The 23,865-nt window shown below is 40.0% G+C and overlaps 1 protein-coding gene across 1 annotated transcript in view; it reads left to right on the top strand.

The window, feature by feature from the left end:
• The window catches only part of ephx5 (epoxide hydrolase 5), a 36,843-nt gene extending 30,583 nt beyond the window's left edge, over nucleotides 1-6,260 (top strand). Inside the window, exons 8-9 of the mRNA XM_039738226.1 lie at nucleotides 140-265; nucleotides 5,889-6,260. Coding sequence (XP_039594160.1) covers nucleotides 140-265; nucleotides 5,889-6,087 — 325 coding nt within the window. The 3' untranslated portion in view covers nucleotides 6,088-6,260. The remainder of the gene's footprint in view (nucleotides 1-139; nucleotides 266-5,888) is intronic.
• The last annotated feature ends 17,605 nt before the right edge of the window (nucleotides 6,261-23,865 follow it).

The raw sequence follows: 23,865 nt of genomic DNA, 5'->3' as shown, positions 1-23,865 counted from the left end.
TTTCAAAGAACCAAATTAGGATGGACTTTTGGACATGGAACGTCTGTATGTTACATAGATGGGACATCTGGGTATGTCTTGTTTTTCTATTAACCTTTGTCTGTTTTGTTTATTCTGCTTTTCTTTCCCACATTAACAGAAAGTACTCCTTGGATGAACTTCTTACCAATGTCATGATATATTGGACCACAAGTTCTATTGTGTCCTCCATGAGATTTTATAAAGAGAATGTGGGAAGAAATATGGAAAAAAGACCTGATGCCAGGTAAAACCATTTAATCTTTTTTAGTGTGATTATGAGCATGTGGATTGTGCAGGTGACAGAGTTACATAAGAACATCGGAAATTTAACCAACTACAGGAGATCATTCAGTCCGTCAAGCTTGTTTGTTTAGTTAATAGCTAAGCTGTCTCCATATCTCATCCAGACACTTTCTTAAAGATTGTCAGGGTTTCTGCATCAACTCGGTGACTCTGTAGCTTGTTCCAAATTCCCGCAGTTCCTTAAGTAAAGTTGTGCATCCTGGCTTCAGTCCTAAATGTACTTCCCCATAATTTCCAGTGGTGTCCTTGAGTGCATGATTCACAATTAAGTTGAAGGAATTCTGCTGGATCTGTTTTATCAATGCCTTTGAGAATTTTAAAGGCCTGGATTAGGTTCCCACACAGTCAGCTCTCCTCCAGAATAAGCAGTTACTCCTTCAGGGTTATTTTATTTTTTATGTCAAATAATAAAACTGCTTTCTACAGCCAATAGTTACCATTAACTTTTAAAAGGAAGAAGAAGAGACATAAAATTGTTGGGTTACCAGCTAGGAGACTTTTTTAGGCGCAAAGTATAAAAGAGAAATCATGTGTTTTTCTTGTGTTTTGGTGCCCTCTAGCAGTCAAAGTGTGTCACCACATTGGATGAGCTCCATTCTCTCTCTCTGTCTCTGTGTTGCTCTCATGTTGGTTGACACCTGGGGCCTCATGTATAACGCTGTGCGTAGAACTCGCACTATAACATGGCGTAAGCACAAAAGCCGAAATGTGCTTACACACAGAAAAATCCAGATGCAGGAATCTGTGCGTACTCCAACTTCCACGTTCTTCCGCTACATAAATCCCATTCAGTGTGAAAAGTAACGCTCGTCCACGCGCTTTATGTAACGCCCCAACTCCTCCCAGAATTACGCCTCTTTGAATATGCAAATCAATATAAATCGCTCTTAAGCGCAGCCTTCTGTGAAAAGACAATGGGAAAAGCACAGGGGAAAGTATAAGAATTTCAGCAAATACCAAGTGGAGGCAAATGAAAAACATACTATTTGTTCAAATAAACCGTGGTATAATCAAAAAAGGAAGTTGATCGAGTGACATAGCGTGTTAGAGAAACTTGAAAGCTCACGTTCACAAAATCACACAGTGCCGGAAATAAAAAAGAAGTCACATATCAAAGTCGCCGTGAAAAGCCGAGTTGTAGCCCACTGTCTGAATGTCATGAAATCTTATTAGGGTACAGAGAAAAAAAGGCACACAGTGGGGAAAAAAGCACGAAATGTCAACTTCAATCTCGACATTTCCACTTTAATCACGTAGTTTATTTTGTCATTAAAGTAGAACATCAAACTTCATCTGAAAATCGTTTAATTAACCAGTTTCTCAAATCACATCGTAATTAAAGTAGCACGTTAAATGCTTTGTTTTGTATTTGATCTTCTATGTGCCTGTGTGTGTGAATCACTACTTGCTTCTTAAACCGGCTCTCTTCCTCCAACTGGACACAGAATCCATTACATTCGTGATATTACAGCTCTCTGAATAACTAAAATACTGAGATGTATACGTGATATCATTTTCATGATGATAGGAGTTAAAGCACGTTATTAAACATGTGTTTCACTTCGATGAAATAATTCTATTGCAGCAGTACTCAGGGGCGGCTCTAGGCTTGTGGTGGAACTGGGCCCGCCAATGTCAGTAAGGTATCTTATGCACGGTGCATGGCCACGTCCGTTGCAGACACTGCATAGCCGCCTCGTGCTCGTGACACAAGCATTTAACTTTTGCCGAAATTTGTTGCTGCATTTTTAGCTGTATTGTTATTTTCTCTTTCTGTTTTATATTTAATATATATTGGCATTGCCGCCACTGCAGTCATTGCTTTTTTTTCCCCAAGTAACCAATCGCCACACAATCAGCTCTGTAATAGAAGTTAAGCCATCTGTAAGCTTAGCGACCATTCTTCAAAACGTTTAAGGAACATTGAAATATCTTCGTAGTACATGTTTAATTATTCTATCCTTAACGACACTCCCGGTGAAGAATATAGATTATTTAAATGAAGTTAAAGTTTTATCTGTATAATTTAATAAACATATTTTGCTGCATTTCACCTTAAAAATGATATTGTCATCATATGTAAATGCGCGCTTTATAAAGTGGCTCAGGTTGTGAGATATTATAACTATAGTGCAAGTTTACAGTGGGGTGATTGTACTTATAAGTACAAACAGTTCTACAAGGTGCAACTGATTGAGTGCATTTAAAGTTCTTGGGATGAAACTGTTTCTGAACCGCGAGGTCCGTACAGGAAAGGCTTTAAAACGTTTTGCCGTGGCTGAGACAGCGTGTCCTTGAAACTGTATACCGATAATTCTCTTTCCGATCAGCTGCTGCTGTGATTCATACTCAGATACAGTGATATAAATACTCCGAGTGGTGCAGTGAGAGTAATATGGAAAAAGATGATCCATTGTGGCAACTCCTAACGGGAGCAGCTGAAAGAAGAAGAAGGTGCATTGAGAGTAACAACGCTAAAGCAGTTATGGTATTTGGAATACTATGGCTGTTCCCTGGACCATTATATTGTTACAAGTTAATTACAATCAGATGCGTTACACTAATAAACAATATGCGGTTAGTTTCTGTGTATTTATAAAGCCGCGTCATGAAAATAATGAGTAATCACACAAGAACAGTAGCACTGCTTTGACGCTGGGTGCCGCCAGTCTGCAAAACCGAGCGGAGAACTTGCGTACGACAAGGCATGAGGTACCGTGGAAAAGTGCGTGGCTTTACACCAAGTGTAGGTTTTATACATTGCGATTTGAACGTGGAAAAGTTCTTACGCAACATTTCTGTGCGTACGCACCGTTTCTACATGAGGCCCCAGGTCCTTGGTCATGGGGGGTTTTATTCTTCTTGGCAGCAGGTCGGAATTGAGATTAGACTTCCTCCTGTTTGTGTTCATCCATTCTACAGAGGGAAACAAAAAGTGAGGGAATACATTTTCCACAGCTCCAACAACACCCAGGTGTGCAGTTACAACAAACCCTATAAAACTTGTACATTTCAAAATTGTCTCAAACTTTTTCACTGCTAGAATGTTTTTGTTTTTTTTTGAATTAATGAAAGTGTTTTTATGCCAGGGAGAGGAAAAACTAATACACTGGAAAACAGAAAGGTTTCCATATGGTGTTTATTAATTTGGAGAAGGCTTATGATACGCTGCCATGTCAAGAGGTCTGGAGGTGCATGAGACAGAGAAGGATGAACTGGAGAAGCATGTGAGAATTGTCTGGGATTTGTATGAGGGAGTGAAAACTCAGGTTAAAAACAGTGTTGGGGGTAACAGACAAGATCCCAGTTAGAGTAGGTCTGCACCAGAAATCTCCTTTATTTTGGTTATGGATGTGATGACTCATGGGATAAAAGACTAATCACTCGGGTGCATACTTTTTGCTAATGATATTGTATTGTGAAGCACTAGGAAGAGGAAGTTGGAAGAATGTAGAACTGCTTTGGAAGATAGGAGATTGAAGTAGGAAGAAGATAGACAGATAGATAGATACTGTATTAATCCCAATGGGAAATTCACATACTCCAGCAGCATTAAATTAAAGAGTGATAAAAATGCAGGTATAACAGACAATAACTTTGTATAATGTTAACGTTTAAGAGACCGGGTGGAATTGAAGAGTCACATAGTGTGGGGGAGGAACAATCTCCTCAGTCTGTCGCTGAAGCTGCTCCTCTGCCTGGAGATGATCCTGTTCAGTGGATGCAGTGGATTCTCCATTATTGACAGAAGCCTGCTCAGCGCCCGTCGCTCTGCCACAGATGTCAAACTGTCCAGCTCTGTGCCTACAATAGAACCTGCCTTCCTCACCAGATTGTCCAGGCGTGTGGTGTCCCTCTTCTTTATGCTGCCTCCCCAGCACACCACCGCATAGAAGAGGGCGCTCGCCACAACCATCTGATAGAACATCTGCAGCATCTTATTGCAGATGTTGAAGGATGCCAGCCTTCTAAGAAAGTATAGTCGGTTCTGACCTTTCTTACACTGAGCATCAGTATTGGCAGTCCAGTCCAATTTATCATCCAGCTGCACTCTCAGGTATTTATTGGTCTGCACCCTCTGCACACAGTTACCTCTGATGATCATGGGGTCCATGAGGGGCCTGGGCCTCTGAAAATCCACCATCAGCTCCTTGGTTTTGCTGGAGTTCATTTCTGGTGGTTTGAGTCACACCATTTAACAAAGTCCTTGATTAGGTTCCTATACTCCTCCTCCTGCCCACTCCTGATGCAGCCCATAGCAGTGTCGTCAGCGAACTTTTGCACATGGCAGGACTCTGAGTTATATTGGAAGTCTGATGTATATAGGCTGAACAGGACTGGAGAAAGTACAGTCCCCTGTGGCACTCCTGTGTTGTTGACCACGATGTCAGACCTGCAGTTCCTGAGACGCACATACTGAGGTCTGTCTGTAAGATAGTCCACAATCCATGCCACCAGGTGTGAGTCTACTCCCATCTCTGTCAGCTTGTCCCTAAGGAGCAGAGGTTGAATGGTGTTGAAGGCACTAGAGAAGTCCAGAAACATAATTCTTACAGCACCACTGCCTCTGTCCAAGTGGGAGAGGGATCGGTGTAGCATATAGATGATGGCATTCTCCACTCTCACCTTCTCCTGGTATGCGAACTACAGAAGGCAGTGTTTGAAATTTAATTGTGATCCGGTTGAAGAATTTAGCCTGTGGTGAGATCTTTTGAAAAGACTGGATAAATTGAAATATCTACGATCAGTGGTAGCCCAAGACAGACACTTAGGAGCAGAGATAATCCATAGAGTTCAGTGTGGATGGAACAATTGGAAGAATGTATCAGGAGTATTGTATTATTGAAGAATTAGGGTGAAGGTTAAAGGTAAGGTTTTCAAGATGGTGATAAGACCACCAATAATGTATGGAGCTGAGACATGGGGCAGTAAAGGGAGTGCAGGAGATGTTAGATGTGGTAGAATAACAAATGAGACAATTAGAGGAACAAAAATGTGTGAGAGAGATACAGTACTAAGAAAGTACAGGAAAGTAGGTTGAAGTGATATGGACATATGATGAGGAGAGACAGTGAATATGTGGGCAAAGAGTGATGGGCATGGAAGTACAGGTGAAGAGAAAGCAAGGAAGGCCCGAACAGAGGTGGATGGATAAAGTAAAAGATTTGAAGGAAAAGGGTCTGACTGGGGAAGAGGTGCAGGACCGAGCTGTTTGGAAAGGATTTGATCAAACACACAAGTGGAGAAAGATGAAGAGGAAGATGATGGTGCCTGGTTAGCGATGCTGTCCCACATTGCAGAGATTTGTTTTTACTTTGATATTAAAGAGTCTTTTTCACCTGATCATTGTCAAAATACCAAATTAAATCCACTATGATTCAGTGTATAACAATAAAACGTGAAAACACTCAAGGGAGTGAATACATTATACTGACACAACATATTACATGACTTTGGCTCCAAAATTTCTAAACCTTAAGTACAAAAATTGTGTCTTAGGTGTTATAGTGTTTTGTGATTATTGGTGCAACTCCTTCACATGTGCCCTTCTGTTCCTTTTCCAGAATTCCTGTTTACAGCCCAACCGGAATCTCTGCCTTTCCCAATGAGCTGTTACACTCACCCTCTGTGTGGCTTCAACAGCGCTACAAGAACATTGTGTCCTACTCCTACATGCCTCGCGGAGGCCATTTTGCTGCGTTTGAGGAGCCGAAGCTCTTAGCAGACGACTTCAGGCAGTTTGTGAAGAAAGTGGAGAAATGAAGCGTTGTAGAAGTACAACATGTTCACAGGTTTTTGTCACTGAGAAAGGTTTTATTGCTTTCCATATCGAAATAAAAGATAGCAATTGGAGATGCAGACACCTGTAATGTAATTGTGCTGACCAAATTTTCATTAAAAATAAGCACTAGAGTTACCTCTCTGTATGCACTATACTACATTTAATTTTTTTTCTAAAAACCCGTACAAATGTCAGGTAGCACAGGTGAATCAAAATGAATGGTAAAATGCTATAGTGAATCATAAAAAAGAGGAAAAATCTGCCCTTAATTACTATGCAGTTCCAAGAAAAAGTAAATGAGCCTTTTGGGATTCCCTGGATTGCTGACTTGATTACTAATATAATGGGGAATGATCTTCATCTAAGTCATGATTCTAGACAGACACAATCTGAGTAAACTAAAAACACACAAACACTTGTACATTTCAAGTCTTTATGTATCTCATGTATCACAGTCTGGAAAAAGTAAGTGAACCCTTGATATTTAATAACTTGTAGATCCTACAAGATTAGCAGCAACAATCTTCACTAAATGTTTCTTATTGCTGCTTATAAGCCTTGCACAATGTTGAGGATGAATTCTGGAGCATTTCTCACCTCAGATCAGTTTCACTTTACCAGTATTCCTGAGCTGTCTTGATTGCACAGCCCTTTTCAGGTCATGTCTGAACATCTCAATGGGGTTACGATACTCCATTCCTAAACACAAATCTTTTTTCAGCAATCTTTTAGATGGTGGGACTCAGTGGCTGCAGGTTTTCATTCTAACCATCTTCTTAATTAGTGAGCCGTTTTTTGCTGCTGATTAACTTGTTTTGTCGTAGTTTTAATTGACGTGACTCAGACCCCTTAGTTCAGGGGTGGGCAAAGTCATTCTTGGAGGGCCGCAATGGCTGCAGGTTTTTGTTCCAACCCAATTGCTTAATAAGAAGCACTTATTGCTCAAGTAACACTTCTGCTTCACTTTCGTTGTCTCGCTCATTAAGAACCCGTATTGCCTATTTTAGTCTTAAGCAACTGTAGTCTTGGTTTTTAATTATTCTTCATTTTGCAATAAGATGCAAATGACAAAAGAAACCAGCAGTTTTCCATTTAGCTTCTTTCCATTTACCTGTGTGTATTTATCATGTACTGTTGGGTTTAATTAAGTACTTGGAAGGAAAGTGAAGGACTGAGAATTACTCATCTGGTTTTAGACTTCAAAACATTTGCATGATATCCTTACAACAGGAAAGAAAACCTAGGATATGAGAATGACTTGACATGACAGAGTTACAGTAGTAACAAGCCATCAAATTAAATTATTGGCAAGAATTGTTTTCTAATTGAGCAATTGGGTTGGAACAAAAACCTGCAGCTACTGCAGCTCTCCAGGACTGACTTTGCCCACTCCTGCTTTAGTTGTTTCCATCCATCCATTATCCGACCTGCTATATCCTTACTTACAGGGTCACGGGGGTCTGTTGGAGCCAATCCCAGCCAACACGGGGCGCAAGGCAGGAAACAAACCTCTGGCAGGGCACCAGCTTTAGTTGTTTCTTTTTCCTTAATGAGCAGCCAAACAATAATGAGACACTAAACAAGCCACCACATGACCAGCTAACCTGAAAATAAAGAAAGGTGAAGGTCTCAGTCATATTGATCTGCTCAGGTCACCAAAACATCTTGATGGTGGTCTTAGAAAAAACAGAAAATCAACAGTCTGCTGGGGCAGAATGAGAGCAGCGACAAATCATGATATTCAATAACGGCTGCCATTTAATGAAGAAACAAATCAATTCAGAGGACTGAATCCTTTAAATCAGAGCTATTAAAATGAAGGGAAACGGAGTTAATTAGCAGTGAAAGCTGCTCACTAATTAGGAATAGGGTGAGAATGAAAACCCTGCAGCCACTTCGGCCCACCAAGACCCAAGATGGACACCCCTGCTTTAGATGATTTACTTGTGTACTTTCGGTCGTTGTCTTGTTCGGTCTCTTAATTGAGAGCGTGGACCGCTGCCCTTACATTCACCTGTAAAATGTTGTGACACAACATTGGAATTCATTGTTCCCTTAATGATTGCAAGGCAATCCAGGCCCTGAGGCAGCAAAACGGGTCCAATCCATGCTGCTCCCTCCACCATGCTACACAGTTGGGATGAGGTTTTGGTGTTGGTGTGCAGTGCAGTCCTCCAAAAATCGAGTTTGTATTTTCTGTCATTTGTACACTGAACATTTTTCCCGAAGCATTGTGAAACATCCACGTGGTCTTGGGTAAGCCTGAGAACTTGAGAAAAGCTGCATTCCCCCACCCCCCAACAGCAGCATCATCATCATCTTTCATGACGTCCTTACACGAACACCATCAGTGTTTCTCTGATAGTGGACAGATGACCTTCTCATTTTGTAGACCTTTCTCAGATGTTTTGCACCTCTTTCAGGATTGACCTTTGTGCCCTCGGAGTGATCTCTGTGGGGGGCCAACTCCTAGGAAGAGTAGCTACAGTCTTGAATTTTCTTCGTTTATAGATAAATTGTCTTGCCATGGATGAAGAACATTGTGGTCATTAGCAATGCAGTTGTAGCTTTCTCTATCTCCATGCATCTCTATAATGCTTCTTCTAAGGTCAAGTGACAGTTGTTTGGCTGGAGGTATGGTTCACCCCTCACAGTCTTTTCTGGCGGAGCACAGATGTGTTAGTCACCAGACTTTCTGTGCCTTTATTTAACAGCTGTGGCACCTGTGCAACCCACACTTTCAATCTCATCTCCTTAACCGAAACGTCTTCCTCCAGTTAACTTTTGGAGAAGTTATCAACACAGAGGGTTGCCTACTTTTTCCATCCTGCACTGTTGAGAGATTATTAAATGTGCTCAATAAAGAGATGAAATATAGAACTGTGTGATATCAGTTTAACCTGATTGTGTTCATCTCTAATTGTGACTTCTTGATCAGACATCTCAGAATTACTCCTAGAAATTGCACAGAAGGTCTGGTTCAGATAAGAAGGGTAGGACATGAGAAGTAGTTATGAAGTGTCCTACACCCACTGCCAGGGAGGCCTAGGAGTTCACGGTTGAGAATACATAACATCACAGTTTTACAGAACCCAGAGCCACAGACTGGAACTCATGGTGATGCTTTGTAGTATTTCTGATACTAACACCAAGGCTTCATCACAATAATAATAAGGATATTCAAAGTAGTAGAAGAAGAAGGACATCATAATTTAGGTAGGCTATTACACTAAGATGCGCTTAATTGTAGCCACATCACAACAACTTAATACTTTTATGAGCAAGACAGACACACACACGAATGACAGTTAACCCTGATAGTGGGCATGTTTTTAATTAACTCTTTGAGGGCTGAATATTTTTTCCAAAAAACATAGTTTCTGAAAAGCAATGGTTTCACACAGAAATCAACATAAAACATCTGTTGCTGCATGCTGCGGCTGCCGGTTTGCCAAGAATGTGCAGTAGGCTTACTGCCAGGCTGTCTTTGCGTGGCTGGGGCAGCAGCAGCAGGGGTCACGGTCGCAGTGCATTGCAATCTGGTTTCTACCTCTTCCCATTGTTAAGTGGCAGTCCTCCTGGTGAACATTGCCGTAGGCGTGTAAGCTACATGAACCTGTTTAGCACCACCACGATTAGCTGGGGACCAGTCAGCTGAAGCTGGAACCTCACACTCGTTTTCGATCACTTGTATCAGAATTGGAATCCGACAAGTCATATAATCCAGATCAGAGATAATAGGCAAAGCTTCGTCCACGGAGTGTTTTGCTTTACGCATTCGCTTTGATCTCTCGCCATTATGTCAGTGCCATGTTTGCTCTTGTTTGCGCCTTACTACTCACACAAGTGCAGGAAATCTCGGTCAAACCAATGAAGCTAACTTTACTTCTAGCAACGAGAGTCCAACTAAAACATAACAGTTGGTTTATAGTCGATTACCATCGTCAACTCCTCCTTTTGACAGAAGTCGACATCAGCCCTGAAAGAGTTAACGATGAATAATCCAGAGTCGTGCTTCCATAAGCATTGCCTTCTTGCTGTTATGGCTATGGGAATCACCTTGTAAAGTAACAGTTACTAAATTAGCCACGGCTATTCCTGCACTGTTCCCGAAGTTGCATTCATTCTTCCAGTATTCCCGATCATATTTACAGTCTCATGCCAAGCCTCTCTCCATGATTCCCTCTTCATCTTCCAATGCACCAGAAGCCTCCTCCTGCCTTCTAGAAATTTCATGGGAAGAAAAACGTGACAGGAAAATTCCAGTGGATGGCCAAGAACTCCACTACAAAAGATCCAGAAAAGAAAATGGAGAAAAGTGAAGCTTGATGTTCATGGGAAACGCTTGACATATACGGGCACAGGCCACATTTTATTGGTAATCAATGCAGAAATCCAGGGAATTCCAAAGAGTTTACTTACTTTTTCTTGCAACTTTAGCAAAACATCTTGATGGTGGTCTTAGAAAAAACAGAAAAACAAGAGTCAAAATACAGCTCAGCATTTAAAAGTGGAGCTGTTTTAATTAATACGGAGTGGTCATGTCGTATGTCTAATTGTAGGGGTGCTGTTAGTGCTAAAGAATGTGGCCACCTAAATTATGGCTTTATTAATAGTACCAGAAATTAAATTTTATATTTTTGATTTGATACGCTTTATTAATCCCCGAGGGGAAATTGTCTTTTTGCATGACCTTTGCAGGTCAGAGTGCAGGGTCAACCATTGTAAAGCCCCCGTACAGCAAGGGCCTTGTTCATGGGCCCAATGGTTATATTATATTTGCTGGCAATTCAAAGCCCTGAATAGATTTCTCAAAGTCCATCTCATGGAGATGCTAATACCGAAAAATAAGAGAGAATAAAATCTGGCCGTTGGTGTCCAGCACAAGCATTGCCTTGGACTACAAACCTCAAGGCTGCAGGTTTTGTTCCAGCCTCGGACTTGTTGTGAGACCCTCAAGTCATGTTGCGGCATGTACTCAACTATCCAAAAATAATCTAAAGTAATTCCGATGTATTTTGACATTGCAAGTTTCCTTGGATTAATGAGTCTGCTGCGACAATAGCAATTATGCATGCAGATTCACAGACCCTGAAACGGATGGGTAGTATAGCCCAGTAGTTAAGGACTGGACTGCGACGCACTAAGGTGGGCTTCATTACGTGGTCTTGTCGCTCAGCCTCTCAGACATCCGTTTGTGCTGTATACTTCTTATTCAGAAGTTTCAAAGTCTGGACTAAATAAATCAATATAATTAATACTGCAAAGTGCAAAAGGTTATATTAAAAATAATTTTAATACTTGGATCAATTTAAAACATTCCAACAACAGGTAGTTCATGTTTGTGCTATTGTGGTGTAATTTTAAAATGTGTTTCTAGAGCTTTAACTCGTTTTAAAACCTTTGGTCTGTGACATTTTGGCATTAAGAAAACTGGTGGATGGAACCGTTAAATCAGACCTTGAATGTAATAAACAATTTAAAATGCACGTGTGTTTTGTTTTTTTACTTGAGTAATACAAATAGTGGCAGATTGTTAGATGTTGGGACTAAATCAATAGAACGTTAAGAACAGTTTTCAAGCTTGTTCATTCAACCGATTGTCTAAAATATTATCACGTCAGGATCTGAAGTGCTTTCCACCTCCGTGCTTGGTAATTTATTCCCGGTTGTTTTGTCTTGGTAGAGTATTATTTTACTCTACTTTCCACTTTTGTATTATTAATATGTAGCCTTTGTCAGAATGCCTCAAATCTTCCAGACTTACCACTGTTTATAAGGTGTTGTTACCATATACAGTGGTGTGAAAAACTATTTGCCCCCTTCCTGATTTCTTATTCTTTTGCATGTTTGTCACACAAAATGTTTCTGATCATTAAACACATTTAACCATTAGTCAAATATAACACAAGTAAACACAAAATGCAGTTTTTAAATGATGGTTTTTATTATTTAGGGAGAAAAAAATCCAAACCTACATGGCCCTGTGTGAAAAAGTAATTGCCCCTTGTTAAAAAATAACCTAACTGTGGTGTATCACACCTGAGTTCAATTTCCGTAGCCACCCCCAGGCCTGATTACTGCCACACCTGTTTCAATCAAGAAATCACTTAAATAGGAGCTGCCTGACACAGAGAAGTAGACCAAAAGCACCTCAAAAGCTAGACATCATGCCAAGACCCAAAGAAATTCAGGAACAAATGAGAACAGAAGTAATTGAGCTCTATCAGTCTGGTAAAGGTTATAAAGCCATTTCTAAAGCTTTGGGACTCCAGCGAACCACAGTGAGAGCCATTATCCACAAATGGCAAAAACATGGAACAGTGGTGAACCTTCCCAGGAGTGGCCGGCCGACCAAAATTACCCCAAGAGCGCAGAGACGACTCATCCGAGAGGTCATAAAAGACCCCAGGACAACGTCTAAAGAACTGCAGGCCTCACTTGCCTCGATTAAGGTCAGTGTTCACGACTCCACCATAAGAGACTGGGCAAAAACGGCCTGCATGGCAGATCTCCAAGATGCAAACCACTGTTAAGCAAAAGAACATTAGGGCTCGTCTCAATTTTGCTAAGAAACATCTCAATGATTGCCAAGACTTTTGGGAAAATACCTTGTGGACTGATGAGACAAAAGTTTAACTTTTTGGAAGGCAAATGTCCCGTTACATCTGGCGTATAAGGAACACAGCATTTCAGAAAAAGAACATCATACCAACAGTAAAATATGGTGGTGGTAGTGTGATGGTCTGGGGTTGTTTTGCTGCTTCAGGACCTGGAAGGCTTGCTGTGATAGATGGAACCATGAATTCTACTGTCTACCAAAAATCCTGAAGGAGAATGTCCGGCCATCTGTTCGTCAACTCAAGCTGAAGCGATCTTGGGTGCTGCAACAGGACAATGACCCAAAACACACCAGCAAATCCACCTCTGAATGGCTGAAGAAAAACAAAATGAAGACTTTGGAGTGGCCTAGTCAAAGTCCTGACCTGAATCCAATTGAGATGCTATGGCATGACCTTAAAAAGGCGGTTCATGCTAGAAAACCCTCAAATAAAGCTGAATTACAACAATTCTGCAAAGATGAGTGGGCCAAAATTCCTCCAGAGCGCTGTAAAAGACTCATTGCAAGTTATCGCAAACGTGTGATTGCAGTTATTGCTGCTAAGGGTGGCCCAACCAGTTATTAGGTTCAGGGGGCAATTACTTTTTCACACAGGGCCATGTAGGCTTGAATTTTTTTTCTTCTTAAATAATAAAAACCATCATTTAAAAACTGCATTTTGTGTTTACTTGTGTTATATTTGACTAATGGTTAAATGTGTTTGATGATCAGAAACATTTTGTGTGACAAACATGCAAAATAATAAGAAATCAGACAAATAGTTTTTCACACCACTGTAACTTCTCCCACATCCATAACCTCAGGCAATTAGGTGTAGTAAAAGACAAGGAGTTAAGTAACAATTTAAACAATGTATTATTGGTAATATTCTTAAATAATAGCAATATGCAAAGTACATTTGAATATTGGCAACCATACAACCTGAAAAATGTTGATGTGTAGTTTCAGGCGGCACACAGACTTGTTAGTTACTTAAAACGTCTCGAGTTAAGTCCTCATTTTGTAGTCCGCTTTCTTCAGAACAGGCCGCATGCCTGTCTCAATATGGCTGCCAAGCTGTGCTCTCCATTGTGTTGTCCTTTTCAGTTCACGGTGTGTGAGATGGTCTTTCATTAGTTTGGTAACAGAGAGAGCGAGTGAGGGAGTGAGCAAATTTATAGATGTTCTGTCCAACCCCTTGAGCCAATAGGACGTCATGTTACTTAAAGGCTTCTGATACAAGCCAGTTACAAACAGCCATACTTCAGACCAATGGGGGAATAGAACATCTTCACACCTGCCATCCCCCAGTCCATATGTTAAGGTAAAGCTTGGCAGTTAGGCAGTGTGGCTTTCCTATGGGGGTTGAAAGACTTTAGCAGAGAATCACTGGCCAAACTGGTCTGAGGCACTTCCTCCCCAACCCTGTTGTAAAATTCAAAGAGACCCATTTTTAAGGAGTTGGGTAAACATGAATGCGTTTCACAAATGTAACACTAATATTACATTGCTTTGTCTAAGTTACAAATAAGACATACAAAATATTTATCAAGTTGTATGCAAAATTTCACATCACAACACCGGTGTCTGTGGTTCTTCACGTGAAGAAAAACTTTCTGACATTTGTATGATATTAGCCCTTAACAAGTTTCCACTCGTATCGCTGTGTTCGTGTTGAAAAAGTAATTTCAGAAGAAACAACTGGGATCCACTGTACTAATTCCTTTCATATTTTAAACACTTCAATCTTGTCACCTCTTAATCTTTGTTTGCTTAAAGTGTATAGTACTAGAGTGTTGTACCGTGTTAGCCATTATGGATGTAGTGAAATGTCAAGTAAAATGACCCCTTTAATTGGTGAACTAAAAACATTACAATATGCAAGCTTTCGAGGCAACTCAGCCCCCTTCTGATTACATCTTGCCTTAAGAAGAGAGCTGCCTCGAAAGCTTGCATATTGTAATGTTTTTAGTTCACCAATTAAAGGTGTCATTTTGCTTGACTTTCCTTCAAGTGGAAAGCCTCAGCTCCTCCAGTCTCTCCTCATACTTGTAGTCCAAGAATCAGCGTAGCTGTTCTGATCTGGACTTTCTCTAACACTGCCACAGAATGTCTTTTTATAATATGGAGGCCAAAACTGTATACGGTACGGGATCATTGCCAAACAAGTGCCATGCCAGGATGTTGGGCTGGCAGTGAATGTGAACTCCATTGTGCACGTATACAGGTTCAAGAGAACAGGCGGAAAAATACAAATCGGCCCTCAAACAACTGAAGAATTGGAGGCACGGGTAAGCCTTTATGACAAAAGCCAAAACATGTGGTGCCCATGTTGGTTCTTCTTAGGTCTATAACCAGCTCCTTGGCTTGGCAGACATTAAGGGTGAGATTGTTGTCCTGACAACACTAAGTCAGGAGGTATACATCTTTTCTACAAGCAGTCTCATCAACGTTTCAATATTTTGTGTACGGTAGACTCATGAACAGACATGTTAACCTGATCTGGTGATTCCTTCAACCTTTCAGCTGTTACTCTGGAGTTGTTTTAACCTCATTGAACAGTCTGTGTTGTCCCTTTCAAGTCATCTTGGCTGGTAAAAAAAAAATTAATTGCTTCCATTGATACAGTAGATACGTATTGTCCAACTGTGCACAGGTAAATATCAAAACTCTGAAATGATTTTCTAACAATTCTTGACCAGATCAAATGAGATCGCATTTTGTGAGGCGTGTTTCACATCAGCAGATGCTGCTCATAAATAGAAAATGTTAGGATTTTCTTTTTTTTTATTTATTTATTATTGCTCAAATTAGCTGTAAGCCACACCGCCATCCTCGTGTCATTGGTTCGACTTCAGGTTTGGTAACTCCCGACTCCAAGTAGCTGCTGTTGTGGCAGGAGTGGTAAACTCCAGGCCTGTAGAGCCGCAGTGGCTGCAGGTTTTCATTCTCACCGTTTTCCTAATCAGTGACCAGTTTTTACTGCTAATTCACTTTTTCCCCATCCCTTTAATAGCCCTGTTAGAAGAGTTCAGGCCTCTGAATTGATTCATTTCTTCATTAAATGACAGCCAAGCAGAAATGAGATGTGAAACGAGCTAACAGATGACCAGCTAAACTGGGGCTTCAAACTCCAACCAATGTCACTCCAATCACTTTCTTAATGAGAAGCAATTCTTGCTGTTAATTAAAGCCTTTATTTAATCCCATTGCTTGTTGATGCTCTTTCTGCCACAGCACCCATTTTGAAAACTGCTGTTTTTCTGTTCTTTCTAAGAGCACCGTCAAAATGTTTAGGTGACCTAAGAGGTCAACCTTACCAAGACCATCACCTCTCTTTAATTTCAGATATTGTGTGATGGGCACAGGGGAGCTGGTCATGTGGTGGCTTGTTTTGTGTCTCATTATTGTTTGGCTGCTAATTAAAGAAAAAACAAACAACTATGGGGCTTGAATCAAGTTAATTAAAAGAAGTAATCAGCAGCAAAACCTGGCCACTAATTAAGAAGATGGTGAGAATGAAAACCTGCAGCCACTGCGGCCCTCGAGGCCTGGAGTTCGCCACCCCTGCCTCAGGGTTCACATACTTTTTCTAAACCACACCTGTAAATGTTTGATGTACTCAATATATACGAGAACAACACAATAATTTGTACATTGTTTTAGTTAAAACAATGGGTGTTCATTATTTATCTTAGTTGACGATTGGACCATAGTTTAAGACAAATGGAGTAAAAGGATTCAGATATCTGAGCTCTAGTGTTAAGTTGTTTCAACTGAAAGATGATCAAATTTAACCAATTTCTGGTTCAAACATTCCCTTTCATACCTGTATTTATAAGGCAAGTCCTTTAATTATTAAATAACTGCCTAGTGTTTCACCAAAGGGCAAAGTATCACTGAGGAGGATTTGAGCAATAAAATGAATGTTAAAAAAAATAATAATAAAAAAGAATTTCCATTTTGCAGCAGTTAGTATTTTCTGAAAATACTGCATAACGCTTCACTCTATCCCAGAAGATACCGCTATAAGTCACCATGCTTTTGGTGATGCATTTGATTCAGATAGCAGGTCAACCCTAAACCACCCTCGGACCCTTTCCTGCAACACTGAATTAAATGAATATAATATAAAGAAGATGACCCAGAGCAACACACAAAGTGGAAAACAAATGTAATAAATTAAATTATATTAATACACAAACATAAAAGTTCACAATCGACCCCATAACTGCACCTCCCCACCACCACATACAGCATACAAATAATACAAAAGAAAAAAAAAAGCCTCCAACAACAAAGAAAACACACAAAGTCGAGTCCACACGGTTCTGTCGCATCTTAAATGAAATTGTAGTCTTTTTTCCCCCCTGTTTTTGCCGAGTCTCCAGAACAATAAAGATTGTGTTCAGCTCACCCAATCTAGACCCCCCTTGACTGTCCCATCCGTTTCTTCCTGTAGCACATCAGCCGACGAGGTCTTTGAGGGGTCCACCTCCAAACTGGAAAGGGCTTCGACCTTTAATTTATTTTAGATTTGTATTAATTTTATTTGAAGCAAATAATAACCCAAACAATCAAGTCAAGCTTAAAAAATAAAATTCAACCCCACCCAAGAGGGCTTCGGACCTTTAAGTGAGGCAATCTCCTGGCTGGCCTTGGACAGACTACACTGGTATTCTCCACCACAAAGGTGTGTGTTCCATATTGTTCCCTCCCTCCTGACTTTTCGCGCTCCTTTTTTACCATGGCAACCTCCCAGAAACCACTGCAACTGACCGTACCTCACTAAGTTCCTCCTTATTGTCGTCTCCCCAATATGCCCGTTTTCTTTTCCTTCCAGTCTATCATAGGTGCTTGGGCAGAGACAGGGTTTACATTGAGGACGACACAGAGAGACAAAAGACAAACCAGAAGATACATTATGAGGCAGTGCTGCTACTGCATAGACACGACCCACAAAGGCAACATGTATCGAAAGGCACAGGCATGCACAGCTCATTTCTAGGCGCCTTCACAAAGCACCTACCAACTCTGCTCTGGTGAACTAATTTTGATAAAACCTGACACACCTTATTCAAGAAAATACAGTGGCATGCAAAAGTATTCAATCCCCTTGAAGGTAATCATAATTTTTAGCATGACAAAAGATTTGTACACATTTATCCATTCAGTATTTTTAATGTGAACTCTTATGCTGTAACAATACATTTCCAATGTCAAAATAAACCACTTTCTGTAGACATTTAACTGAAGAAGAAAAACACAAAAGTTAGTGTTTTCATAAATATTTAAACCTCTCTGCCTTGGAAGCTGCAGGTTTACACAAATGACAAATTAATCACAAACACCACAAAGGGGACTGTCATTTGACTAGAATTAAACCTAATTAGGTACTACTTGTGAGTCCTTTACCGCTCTCTAGATATAAAAAGCACCCTTTGTGACGACCACAGTCGTTGACCAATCACCGCAAAAATGAACACAAAGGAACATTCTGCTGAGGTGAGAAACAAGTCATTGAAATGCACGAGGCAGGAAATGGCTACAAAAAATGTCAAAGAGTTTGAATGTCCTGTTAAGCACTGTTGGAGTCGTCATCATCAGAAAGTGGAAGGTTCATCCCAGTACCCAGACTCTTACTAGAACAGGCCGTCCCTTACCACTAAACATCAGAGCAAGACGTCAACTGGTGAGAGAGTCTACTATAAATCCAACTGTCACTCTCTGAATGCAATTTGGCTGAAAATGGAATGAACGTGCATGGGTCCACAATTTCAAGAGCTCTCCATAAAACAGGCCACTGTGGGATGGTATCAAGAAAGAAGCCATTCCTTAAGAAGGTCCACATAAAAGCATGAGAAAGATCCAGTTAAGATTATGGACAGATAACACCAAAACAGAACTTTTTGGCCAGACTTCAAAAAAAGTGGTGGCCAAATGGTGGCAGCATTCTGCTATGGTGTTGCTTTGCATGAGCTGGGACCGAGAATCTTGGAGTTGAAGGGACAATGGACAGACACAACTACCTCATAATATTGCAGGAGAACTTGTTCCAGTCTACTATGAGCCTACAGATTAGGAGAAGATTCATCTTTCAACACGACAATGACCCTATACATAAAGCCAAAGCGACACTGGAATGGCTCAAAAAACAAACAGATGAATGTTTTGGAATGGCCAAGTCAAGGCCCTGATCTTAACCCTATCGTGAATCTCTGGCACTATTTTAAAACTACTGCTCAGAGGCACCATCCAACCAACCTAGTGAACCTCTACCAGTTCTGCCAAAAACAACAACATTTATTTATATAGCACATTTTCATACAAACAGTAGCTCAAAGTGCTTTACATAATAAAGAATAGAAAAATAAAAGCCAATTTATAAAATAAAATAAATCAACATTAATTAACATCGAATAAGAGTAAGGTTCAATGGCCAGGGGGGACAGAAAAAACAAAAAAAACTCCAGACGGCTGGAGAAAAAATAAAATCTGTAGGGATTCCAGACCATGAGACCGCTCAGTCCCCTCTGGACATTCTACCTAACATAAATGAAACAGTCCTCTTTGGATTTAGGGTTCTCACGGAAGGGCTTGATGATGATGATGGTCACGTAGACTTCTGCCTTCCGTCCATCATTGTTTGAGCATCATGAAGCTTTGAGTAGGTGGACGTGGCGCAGGCCACCACCACAAAGAAACCAAAAAAAGAAACAGGAGTAGGGGTCAGTACGGATTTTAGAGCCACCATGAATAGTTATTATGATGAACTGAACATACAGAGTATCAGGATTAAGTTAAATTAAGTTAAATTGAAGTTATAGAAAGGCCATGTTAAAGTAATGCGTTTTCAGCAGTGTTTTAAAGTGCTCTACTGTATTAGCCTGGTGAATTCCTATTGGCAGGCTATTCCAGATTTTAGGTGCATAACAGCAGAAGGCCGCCTCACCACTTCTTTTAAGTTTTGTTCTTGGAATTCTAAGGAGACCTTCATTTGAGGATCTGAGGTTACGATTTGGAATATAAGGTGTCAGACATTCCGATATTTAAGATGGGGCGAGATTATTTAAGGCTTTATAAACCATAAGCAGAATTTTAAAGTCAATTCTGAATGACACAGGTAACCAGTGTAGTGACATCAAAACTGGAGAAATGTGTTCGGATTTTCTTTTCCTAGTTAGGATTCTAGCAGCTGCATTCTGCACTCGTTGCAAACGATTTATGTCTTTTTTGGGTAGTCCTGAGTGGAGTGCGTTACAGTAATCTAGTCTGCTGAAAACAAACGCGTGAACTAATTTCTCAGCATCTTTCAGTGATATAAGAGGTCTAACTTTACTTATGTTTCTTAAGTGAAAAAATGCTGTCCTAGTGATCTGATTAATATGTGATTTAAAATTCAGATTACAGTCAACAATTACCCCTAAGCTTTTTACCTCCGTCTTGACTTTTAATCCTAATGTATCCAGTTTATTTCTAATAGCCTCATTGTATCCATTATTGCTAATCACTAAGATTTCAGTTTTCTCTTTATTTAACTTGAGAAAGTTACTATTCATCCATTCAGAAATACCAGTAAGACATTGTGTTAGTGTATTGAAAGAGTCAGAGTCATCAGGTGCTATTGATAAGTACAGCTGTGTGTCATCAGCATAGCTGTGGTAGCTCACGTTGTGCCCGGAGATAATCTGACCTAACGGAAGCATGTAGATTGAGAATAACAGCGGACCCAGGATAGAGCCTTGTGGAACACCATATCGGATATCATGTGTCTTTGAGATTTGATTACCACAACTAACAAAGAATTTTCTACCTGCCAGGTAGGATTCAAACCAATTTAAGACACTGCCAGAGAGGCCCACCCATTGACTAAGGCGATTTCTAAGAATGTTGTGATCAATGGTGTCAAATGCAGCACTCAGATCTAAGAGGATGAGAACAGATAAATGGCCTCTGTCTGCATTCACTCGCAAGTCATTTACTACTTTAACGAGTGCAGTTTCTGTGCTGTGATTTGTTCTAAAACCCGACTGAAATGTATCAAGAATAGCATGTTTATTTAGGTGGTCATTTAACTGCATAATGACTGCCTTCTATAGAACTTTACTTAAGAAAGGCAGGTTAGAGATGGGTCTAAAATTTTCAAGAGCCGAGAGGGGTCAAGATTATGTTTCTTAGGAAGGGGTTTAACTACAGCAGTCTTAAGACAGTCTGGGAAGACCCCATATCTAATGACGAATTTACTATTTACTATTACTATAAAAAGAATCACTCCTGAACAATGTGTAAAATTGGTACATATATACTCCAAAATTAAGGCTGTTATTGCAGCAAAAGGATTCTAGAAAAAGCATTAATGTGACAGGCTTGAACGCCTATGCAAACACTAACTTGAGTTTTTCTTCTTCAGTTAAATATCTACAAGATTGGTTATTTTGACTTTATAAATGTATTGTTACAGCATAACAGTTCACATTTAAATAGTGAATGAATAAAATTATGTACAAATCTTTTGCCATGCTGAAAATTGTGATGACTTTCAACGGGACTGAATACTGTATACTGAATATATGTCAGGAAAGTTCAATTTTACTTGATACCTAAAAAAAATAAATAAAATAAGAGCGCACTGCACACAATTTAGAAATTTTAAAATCCCTATTTTAAAGTATTGTGGAATTTGCAAACTTGTCTATCAAACAGAGAAACATTCAGTGCAACTACCACTACAAATTAGCTGACTGTTTTTAACTTTACCTTGAGGAGTGGTCACCTTGACTTGTAGATTTTCCTGTTTTATTCACACACTCCTGAGAGCAAAATGGATCTGAATACAAGTTAGAATAAAAATCCTCCCATGTAAAAAAAAAAAAAAAATTTAAATAAGTTGTTTTACACAATAAGTTTTGACAGAAGCACAAAAAAAAACACCATTTAACAGACCAGTATAGTTATTATTAAAAAAAATGAACACAATTCCAATTCCACCAATAGTTTAAAGTGCAGCTCCCCTAATCGATATCAACACAAGATGCATTCAGAAAGGGAACTATAGTAGATATGTAGTATTTTGATATTAAATTACTGAGTTCCAACTAATATTACTAGATACATGGGGAACTTAATGCAGCAGCTTTTCTCCTTGCATGGGGTTATATGGATTATGATTTTATGCTACCAAGTCATGGTGAATTGATGGTTTTATTTATTTGGTTAGTCTCACTTTTTTGTTGAAACAAGTTGGCACATAGTGGTACAGTATTATTGATATCATTAAGGAGGAGAGGAAAGAGGGGATCGTATTCACTACATTAAACTGTTGGGGTGGTTATTGGAGTTCTCTTTTTGGGATACCTTGTTATTTTAAATAATGAATCTTTTAAAATGATACTATATATGTGTGTGATTCAAAATTTCTCTAATACTAGAATTTCTGAGCAAAGCTTCAGACTTGCTCTCCATCACGGTCTAAAACAGCCAACAAGTTTACACTGAGACTTACAGAGATTTTAAATCTCCATCGAGTATTTTCAAAAATGTTATGTTTAAGAAATATGAAGCACAGTTAGTCACAGGTCCTCCACAACTAATAGCACAATCAGTCAATGCTACTTTTACATCATTTGAAATGGAATCTTCCACCTATGAAAGCTACTGAGCCACCAAATACAAAATTTAGGTACTTTAACTACATGATATTAAAAAGTTAAAAATCATGTATTTAATCTAGTCTAATAAAAATGTGCCGACACTTTGAAGTAACATTTTTGGGTTTCTTTTGTTTTTTTAGAAAATTCCAGCTTTCAAATCAGTTAATAGAAATTCCTAATCACGCCCAAGTGTCAAATGTGTGCATTTTCTATCTTACACTCACCTAAAGGATTATTAGGAACACCTGTTCAATTTCTCATTAATGCAATTATCTAATCAACCAATCACATGGCAGTTGCTTCAATGCATTTAGGGGTGTGGTCCTGGTCAAGACAATCTCCTGAACTCCAAACTGAATGTCAGAATGGGAAAGAAAGGTGATTTAAGCAATTTTGAGCGTGGCATGGTTGTTGGTGCCAGACGGGCCGGTCTGAGTATTTCACAATCTGCTCAGTTACTGGGATTTTCAAGCACAACCATTTCTAGGGTTTACAAAGAATGGTGTGAAAAGGGAAAAACATCCAGTATGCGGCAGTCCTGTGGGCGAAAATGCCTTGTTGATGCTAGAGGTCAGAGGAGAATGGGCCGACTGATTCAAGCTGATAGAAGAGCAACTTTGACTGAAATAACCACTCGTTACAACCGAGGTATGCAGCAAAGATTTGTGAAGCCACAACACGCACAACCTTGAGGCGGATGGGCTACAACAGCAGAAGACCCCACCGGGTACCACTCATCTCCACTACAAATAGGAAAAAGAGGCTACAATTTGCACGAGCTCACCAAAATTGGACAGTTGAAGACTGGAAAAGTGTTGCCTGGTCTGATGAGTCTCGATTTCTGTTGAGACATTCAAATGGTAGAGTCAGAATTTGGCGTAAACAGAATGAGAACATGGATCCATCATGCCTTGTTACCACTGTGCAGGCTGGTGGTGGTGGTGTAATGGTGTGGGGAATGTTTTCTTGGCACACTTTAGGCCAATTAGTGCCAATTGGGCATCGTTTAAATGTCACGGGCTACCTGAGCATTGTTTCTGACCATGTCCATCCCTTCATGACCACCATGTACCCATCCTCTGATGGCTACTTCCAGCAGGATAATGCACCATGTCACAAAGCTCGAATCATTTCAAATTGGTTTCTTGAACATGACAATGGGTTCACTGTACTAAAATGGCCCCCACAGTCACCAGATCTCAACCCAATAGAGCATCTTTGGGATGTGGTGGAACGGGAGCTTCATGCCCTGGATGTGCATCCCACAAATCTCCATCAACTGCAAGATGCTATCCTATCAATATGGGCCAACATTTCTAAAGAATGCTTTCAGCACCTTGTTGAATCAATGCCACGTAGAATTAAGGCAGTTCTGAAGGCGAAAGGGGGTCAAACACCGTATTAGTATGGTGTTCCTAATAATCCTTTAGGTGAGTGTATTTGATCTTGTATTTATGCTGCGTTCACGCACTAATGGAATATTCAGAGCTCCAAGTGCACCTTGCCAC

Source organism: Polypterus senegalus, chromosome 16 (genome assembly GCF_016835505.1).
Source record: "Polypterus senegalus isolate Bchr_013 chromosome 16, ASM1683550v1, whole genome shotgun sequence".
NCBI lineage: Eukaryota > Metazoa > Chordata > Cladistia > Polypteriformes > Polypteridae > Polypterus > Polypterus senegalus.
This window is presented reverse-complemented; position numbering and strand designations above follow the sequence as displayed.